The sequence below is a fragment of the Desarmillaria tabescens genome (assembly GCF_030435595.1).
Source record: "Desarmillaria tabescens strain CCBAS 213 chromosome Unknown EV420scaffold_79, whole genome shotgun sequence".
In the NCBI taxonomy this organism is placed as follows: Eukaryota; Fungi; Basidiomycota; class Agaricomycetes; order Agaricales; family Physalacriaceae; genus Desarmillaria; species Desarmillaria tabescens.
The window spans coordinates 184,603-193,145 of NW_026848378.1; the positions used below are offsets into that span (position 1 = coordinate 184,603).

The window sequence follows — 8,543 nt, forward strand, 5'->3', positions numbered from 1 at the left end:
ATCGAGGCAGCAAGACAAAAACACGGGTTATATTTTTACGGACAAACCATACGTATTAGCACAATATAACAGATTTTCTACACTAACGAGAAAGGTCTGGATTCATCAGGTGCTTCTTCAAAGCCATCCTCGCATTGTAGAGCCTCTCACATCTATCGCGTCTCTCCCCAATGGCTTCTCGACATGCCTTGGCTTTCAAGCGCAGCTTCTCCTGTTCCACCTGGATCTGAACGAGAGCACTCTCGGCAGTGGCTTCGACGCAGCGTGCTGTTGTTAGTTGCTCATCCAACGTGAGATACAAATCGAGGCCTCTCATGTGCCATTTAGTGTCTTTTTCGAGGGCGGGATTGGTAAGAAAGTCGACACGCGAAGAGAGCGAGAGCTGGAGGTGCCGATAATCAGCAAAGGACTAAACGATATCATGGACCTTTACCTTGTCCGAATCGCTGTCTGATTCAGTTTCCGAATTGTCAGGGTCTACCACTCTCCTGGCTTTGCGCGGAAGCTGCAGTGCGTCCTTGATAAGAGCAACAAGCTCCCCATCATCCAAAGTATTGGCAGATGCATCGCCCACCTAGGAACAATGAGCAACTGATGGACAATCCAAAAGATGGGACACGTACCTTGCCAATAGTCCCCATCAGCTCCTCCAGCCGTCCTTTGAGAGCCTCTAATTCTCCTTGGAGTTCCTGTCCGCTGGGAGTGTCCGATAAATCCAAGGTGTATCGCTCTGGTTGGGTTGTCCCGTAAAATTGACGAAAAAGCTTGATATCCTGAGTCGGCAGATCAGGCAAGGTGTCGGAAATTTGGGTTCCATAGAAGCCAGGCGGTGCAAGACCATCTTCTTGTGACATGTCCAAGGCAGAGTCGTAAGCGGAATGTAGCAGCTGACAGAAATTCAACAGAAAGAAGTCACATTGGGGAAGGTAAACAGAAGATATCCACAGGACATCGCGAAAAATGTATCCAGATGACAAGGACACGTCCGTGGGATATCCTGCCCAAAATGTCAATTTACTACTGTTATGATACAAAGGCGACATCAATATATTCATCGTCGCGATGTGTCAGCTACGCTATCCTGGTTACATCCGATCGAGTTGGTGGTGTATGCATCAATGCACCGACTTTGCCATATGAACTGCCAGTAATCTTATTCCGACTTTAGCTTAGCTTTTCTTTCTGCGCCAACACGGGGATTTTCTTGTGGAAATATTATAACCCGATGCAACGCAACCACTGTACTGATGGACCAGCCCGGGTAAACACGCCTCGCCATTATCTCGGCTGGAGCCTGACCCTTTGCAGTAGAAGAACACAGGAGGGAGACGTTGATCCGTCAGGCCTTCAGGTGCGTAGTATATCACTTCCATACGGTAATTTCTAACAAGAAATAGGTAGCAATGCTCAGCGCGGAAAGCGTCAAGCTCCATGACAAAGCGCCTTCCGGTTGTCGCAATTGACGGCATTTGAAGTCCTCACCGGCAACCTTCATATGCCGGGCCCGAACAGAAGGACAAGATGAAGTCGTCGATGCTTTGCAACCAGGAGACGAGAGACAATTAGAGGGTCCTCCAATGGTAGGCTTCTAATGTTCCTTTCGCCGAGATGTGAGTGATTGTTTCCCTTCTAGCTCTTTCGATTATTATGACAGGCGATCTGAAGAGCGTAGACGTACGATGATCTGTTTTCAGCGATTGTATGAGGAATATGCCCGCAGGCAGCAGTGATTCCGAACAAAAAAGGTACTCTCTGCTCCTCGATAGTACTCGTGTATTAATCGATTATATCCAGTACAATAAGGACGAATGTGCTTTGAATTTGAAAGTGCTTGTAGTTCTGACGCGCTGCGGGTGCGTGCGTACGGTGTCCTGTGTACAGCCTCTGATTGAGAGTCCGACCTGAGACTTGCTTCCTTCCTTTCCTACCTTCACTGCGCTCCCGCTTCATCGGTCGGTCTCATGTACCCAATAGCTATCTCTCGCCACTGTGGTTATCTTCTTTCGAATATATTCCAAGGACTCAGCCGCGACGCGTAGCCGCTCAAGCAGTACCAGTACGTCGCAATAGTAGCAGAAAGGCCAATCGATGCCAGTTAGGATGGCTGAGAAATTCACTATATGTGAACCCGAGAAACTTAGACCTCGTCCGCTGGTTACTGATGTGACTTGTGTAATCTAGTAGTTCATTACACGAGCATGCCTTCGCCGCCTGCGATCCCGTACGATAATGTCATCATTCTCGTCGACGACGCATGTATATGAACCCTTGGCCCATGGAGTGGATGGAATCTCCAGTAAGCTTTGAGGATGGAGCTGGTGAGCCCTTGTCGTTCTCGAAACTCTCTCCTTCTCATCCTTTGTCATTGCAGAGCTCTGCTTCGATGAAAAAAAATAGGCCTAGCATCACTGGATCTCGACGATTCTCTTCGACGTACATTTGCTTTCAATGTGGGACGCTGAACTTTACCTTGCAGTGATATCAGAACAGTCGACCATCTTCTCCCATTTGGTATGACTGACAAGCTCATTACAAGTGAGTTCGTGAAACTTAAACCTCGCACACCGTGTACTAACGTGCTCTTGTATTTCAGTAATTTCTCGGAAAAGATCGACATCTCTCGCTTGCTCCATGCGGTTATGTTCGCTACTCGCGTCGGCCATGTATAACATCTTGGTGCCAAGGCGTTGAAGGTAGTGGGCCCTTTTCGTTCTGAAGACTCTTCTTTCTCATGCTTTGATGCTGCAGAAGCTTTTGCCTTATGATACGATGAACAAAATTCAAAATTGGCGGGGTCAGAGTAGCTCGCCAGTCATCGACGAGGCTTCCGGAGATCCAAGGATATAACCCTCACTAACCTTGATGCGGGACCATGATGGCCCATGCCCCATTTATCGAAGGCGACAACAACTTCGCTTTGTGTACATCATTGTACGTTGACGTCCTTTCGCTTAATGACACCCTTTCCGACGCATCGCGCAGTTGATTAGATTATAACCCTGTGTATCGGAATTAAAACCTGCGATGTTTTCAAAGGTTCTGCACGCACTTGACACAACTATGACCGAAGAAACCAAGAATGGAGATGTCCAGCGCAGAAGGATTTACAATCCCACGCCACGTGGATTGCTCTGTGTTCCGTTACTTGGCTCTCTAAGAATTCTGGTGGCGGGATAGGGTCGCTCTCTGCGTCCATCTGCATAATCGGTTTGGAGTTGCTATTCACTTCTTCGCGGGTCCTACGTGATTCCTTTTTCTCTATATGGATCTAATCCGTTTCATTACAGTTCGAATTAAGTGTCGCTACTTGGATTTCATTGTCCCCGCGCGTTCATGTTGGTCGTACGTCCGAGTTTTTGAACATTCCCCCCTCCCCCAAAAGCAGCTAGTGTTACTGGGTGCATATTCGACCTAGAGATACCAGTGCTGCTTCCTCGGTTTGCCCATTTTTCTTCGTTCTCGCTAATCTGTGCTGACGTCAAAGATTGACCCAAACGAATGATTATCTATGAACGTCTATACCCGAAGGTTGTCTGCGAACTCGATGACCGTCGCGCACCGTTATCATGGACGAGAAGGAAAACATTACTGGGACCTTTGATAACATAGATATGTTCATTATTCGACCGCTGTCTCGATATCACCGTATGTATAGCAGATTGTCGACGTGCGACCGCTTTGACTACCAAGTTCATGCCCTGGTTCAGCTTCAAGTCTCGTCTCGAGTGTGTCAATGTTGGTAGAGATTGGTTAGCACTGCTCGGAGCTATACAAGGTGCTTTCGTTGGCAGGAGGAAGGTACATTTGACTCAGCACCTTTCTCAGCTCAGATGTTTCCTTGGGCATGCTTTACGACTTACGATGCATGTGTTTATAAAGCCATGAGGTCTGTTACGTGTCAATGACCGTTCTTGTGTATTACACGATGACGATTGACTTGACAGTGCCCGTTTTCCTCTGGTTTCAATACAATTTCTTCGAACATACGTGCAACTCTTTCAAAATTTCTCGTGTAGATGTAAATACGCAAGGAATCAACGCTCCACTTGCTGGCTTGGGAATACTAAGGTTCTTCCTTCTACGCGGTAAGTATTCCCATTTCTCTAGATTGGTTGATGAATTCTGATATTTAACTAGCGGTGCCTCTCCTTGTCTTACGTCAGCAAGGCCCTTCACAAAGTTATGGTCCGCTAACATTGTTCCATGTGCACCGAGCCTGGTTCGTGGCGGAAAACTCGCACGGCACGGCTGCAAAGTGCTGTCTCTGACGCATGGAAAATGTCTTATGGCACGGAGAGGTGTCTAAAGCAATCCCTGAGAAATTTACACGCGTTTAGCTGATGGCTGCTCCTGCCAATAACCAAAGTCGAGGTACCCGAAAGAGACAATCAGCCATGCATGGTACCATTCCTGTTCTCAGCGTCATTTCTATATACACTGACTATCACTCCGTATCATAGCTTGGTCATAATAATGTACAGCGTGCAGCTTAACTTGGCTTTCCTGGTTATCTGAATTGGCGCAATTGCGAAGTTCATTTAACGTTGCTGACAATGCGATCAAACGTCTGTATATCATAATGAAACGCGGGCTAGTAATGTCACGAGAACGTTCTGATAAATAAGCATGCTTCGGACCGCAAAGTTGACTAGACGCCAGGAATTTGGTGGTTCCGTGGTGGTCGCCAGAAGTTGAGAACTGGGGGGCCCGTTCCTTATCGTATGGTCCATCAATGTTGATCGAGAAACGCATACACTAAGTATGGTGAGTCATGTTCTTGCTAATGCTCGCGGTTAGTCCGCAGTTCAATGTCATGTGCGGTGGGTGTGTTGTAGCTTCGGGGGACTATACGGCCGGTGAGAGGATGGTTCTGTTGGCAGATTTTCATAACTTAGATGGCTGTTCCGTGTTTCTGCATTTTCGTGGTTCATAATACTGAATTTCCTTAAGCGTACTACTACCATGCTGCTCACAATCGGTCGTTTCACGAAGAACTCGTAGTTAAGATAAGGTAGCAATGACTAGACTGTGCATTAAGGAATACTTTGAACAAGGGTGGAAGAGCGAATCACAAGAATGAGGAACAGGAAGCTATCGTATCGCGAGTGAAGTAGTTTTACAATTAGTTACTAGTTAGTCACAGCGGAATGTTCAAGTACGACCAGTTCGAGACACACAGAACAAATATACAAGAAAAATGGGAAAAAGGATCCTGAGATAAGTATTTCAGCTACATGGAAAGCGGCGATAGTCATAGGAGACGATGGTTGGAAATTAGGCGAGGCGGAAAAACAGGGGGACTTTGAACAAAAGCAGAAATAGCGATAGAAAACGATGGTCACAAATTGGGAGAAAGTTCGCAGCGCAGGAGCGCGCGGAGCAAAAATGACATTTAGTATGGGACCTGAAGACAAGGGGCCGGTAAGTGATAGGAAACTAGAGAATGGAAAGAGAAATACACAGATTTAGATCCAGGACGTTTACTTGAATGGGCACCCTGGTGCATGATCACCCCTCCATCCGCAGTGGCAGCATTGTGGCTCGTTGGGTCTACCGTACATGAACATTGGCGCGCCCGACGACGGCGACTGCGAAGTTATGTTGGACACTTTACGGTCGTATGGATGGTAGTCCTTGCTGGAGGACGTCGAGGAGAATGACGATAAAATGCACATGATGAAATGCAAGATAAGAGGACAAGAGGGCGGTATTGATTTAGATGCAAGGCAAGGATTGACTGAGGGTCGTTTGGGAGAAAGAGGTCTGCCTTATATCAGGTCCTAAGAAGGTATCCAGATTTAGTACTGGTATCAAAGAAATATAATGTGTCGCGCGGCACAGAAGATATCGGGCTTGGCTAAACCGAGATCTCTGACTAACCGATGACGGCGCGAAAAGTTGTAAGCAGAGGGACATATTCCATTCTAGCTAGTAAAGTGCTTGAGCCGTTCCAGAAAAAGACATCGAGTTCGCGCGTCAAGGACGCAAAAGCCTGACATAATCTTCCTACCGTAAGAAAGACATGTCTTCAATGTCATTGATCTGGGCAGCAACGAGGATACTTCCAGAGCATTGGATCCAAGAATACCAAGAGGTCCTGCAGGAGTTGCGGTGTATGAAACAAAATGAACCAGAACTAGAGGGGAAAAGCCAAGAATATCTGTAGGCGGTTGGTTGCCATATACGTCACAGTTTATCATATGTCGTGTAGTAGCGTTTGTGAAAGGCCTGGGTGTCGGGTGTGGCGTTAATATTATGAGCGAGAAGTTAACCATCTGCAACGGACCGACAAGCAATGCGAAGCCAGGAATAGAAAAGAGAAGAAAAGCCAAAGCAACTTGATATTACAAATTCAAGGTCCGTGGGATCGTTGCACGCGATTCTCCCTATCAATGGGCACCGCCACTACGTTCTCATCAATTTTGAGACGACCTAATCTTGAATTAACTCAAGCTTCTCCTGGGATATATATGGGATCTGCGAGGATATGAATAAATTGAATCGAAAAGCGCTAGTATTCACTGGGAGCACGGGCCCGACATTACTTTCCCTAATGCTTCTTTGCGATCACGCAGTTCGGATTTCTAATGCCGAGAAGACTTGGAAAGTATAGACATAGTAACACATTCCGACTTTGTTGAGATTTGCATCTGATAGGGCAATGAATGTGGCCGACTCAGGGTTTGGTTTGGGCCAACATTGTCATCATGATTCACTAACGGTTCCGGCCCTTACTCTTTCTTCCAGAATCTTCCGACATTCAAACCGTCGCGGCTCAGTAACGGTACCGGCCTTTCGTACCTTCTTCTGAGGTATCAGTCTATTTTCGGATTTTCAACTTACTGGTATGATTCGTCAACGGTACTGGTCCCCCAAAAATTGGTATAAGACATATGCTTCTGATATGCATCTCAGGACCTTCAATTCAGTAGCTGACGGCCGATTGATGGTATAGGACACGAGCACAATGCTGAGCTCAACGACATTCAATTGAAGGCTGCGCATAGACATAATATAAGACGAGTGATTGGAACTCAGCTGTCATTTTTTACGTCCCTAGTAACGATACGGGTGCTTCGTGTTGCCTTGCCTTTGACCAACCCAAAAAGGATGTTTTTGTGCATACAAGGTCATGTCCTTCCTGGAAGAATTGTACTTAAACCTTGGAGCCCCACGGGGTGATCAAGGAATACTGGAAGCAGCCGAGTGAGCTTAGGTGACCGGCATTCATACTCAAATCATTTGCCTTGACCCAAATCTACTTGTGTAAGACGGCGAGTCACACACTGAGGAAAATTTGCCTTGCACCGAGATCCCCACGTTATCAAATGACCTCGGCTTGAGAAGTGATGACTCATTTCTCCGCATTTAACCACCTTTTTTTCCAGCTTCGGCAACCCACATGTGTCTGGATCCCATTCAAATTTCTAGGTTTTAGAATGTATGTATGTATACCTCGAGCGATACTCTGGTCCTTGACCAGTTCTCGCTTGGTATTTATATTTCCTGGGAAATGTGCATCTCCCCGCCTCCCACGAGATCCCAGATGGTTGAATATCACGCGTGGGGTATATATCACTTGAAAAATCATTTCTGATTCTGATTGCAAGCGTGAAGGCTTGCATATTTACAGGACTGCGTTCAATAGAACCTTAGTGCGGTCCTCAACTTCCGGTGTAGTCATCGATAGCATCCTGGAGCGCCTGTAAAAGCTCAACGCCGTCCTCCAATTCAGTCTGGTCTCTTCTGTTTTTCATTACCGAGGATCGTATGATAGGACTTCTACAAATGCTTTCCCCATTAATGGAAAGAACTGAGTTGATAAAAGTGCCCATGAAATTAATTTAGTAGGTAGCATCTGCGTGAGGATGAAGCTACCTCCGTTCTTGTCTATTGCCAAGCGTAGTAGCCTCCGTTAGCAAGACTTTAAAGTTCAACGCGAGAGCAACCAATATTTGAAATGGAGAGTGCAGTTAAAGCCCGATCGTTTGAAGTTTCATCTCTTACAAATACCGCCGATTGAGTAAGGCACAGTATGAGGCATTTTTGCGGTGGAAGTTCTGGAAATTAAACCCTGGGACGGTCTTCAAGCCCTAAGCCCCAGTAAATCATCGGTTATCGTTCCGGTAGCAGTTAGGGTCTCATGGTAATTGTGATAGGACTGCACTGGGTACTGCGAGGCCATCGTTCCGCTCATATTGCACAACGTTCAAGGACTGCAGTTTTCTGTTACACGGGTGTAAAGTGCAGTTGCTATCCTGCTGTAATACTTATCTCTTTTACGACCCAAATCGTTGGCCTTGTTGCAGTTCATTCTTGTGCGTAGTACCGAAACTCTAATTGAAGGCCCGATCAAGCGCGCTCTGTAATTTTAGGTCGTCTCCTACAGGAACAGTGAGCGCAATTCCATGGTTTTCTCGACCTGGGCTGTGACACCGTTGAGCACAAGCGTCTTCTTCGCATCGTCCGTATTAGTATGGCTGTCATGGAACTTTATTTTTCCGGCCCGTTTGATTACTCAAATCAATATTATCCAAGTGTTC

At 46.5% G+C, this 8,543-nt stretch overlaps 1 protein-coding gene across 1 annotated transcript; it reads right to left on the bottom strand.

Annotated features, from left to right (window-relative positions):
- Positions 1-5: 5 nt before the first annotated feature.
- EV420DRAFT_1582612 (uncharacterized protein) lies at positions 6-1,007 on the bottom strand. Its single transcript, XM_060474704.1, has 3 exons — positions 624-1,007; positions 434-574; positions 6-382 (listed from the first exon to the last, which is right to left on the bottom strand). Exons 1-3 carry the CDS (start codon positions 852-854, stop codon positions 83-85), a joined length of 672 nt encoding a protein of 223 aa, XP_060323501.1. The 5' UTR covers positions 855-1,007; the 3' UTR covers positions 6-82.
- Positions 1,008-8,543: the final 7,536 nt, after the last annotated feature.

Excerpts from the sequence above, each read along its gene's own strand:
- EV420DRAFT_1582612 (XM_060474704.1), bottom strand. The coding sequence starts at position 854 with ATGTCACAAGAAGATGGTCTTGCACCGCCTGGCTTCTATGGAACCCAA. Across the intron at positions 575-623 it reads TGATGGGGACTATTGGCAAG|GTGGGCGATGCATCTGCCAA; the intron begins GTACGTGTCCCA and ends CATTGTTCCTAG. Across the intron at positions 383-433 it reads CAGACAGCGATTCGGACAAG|CTCTCGCTCTCTTCGCGTGT; the intron begins GTAAAGGTCCAT and ends CGGCACCTCCAG.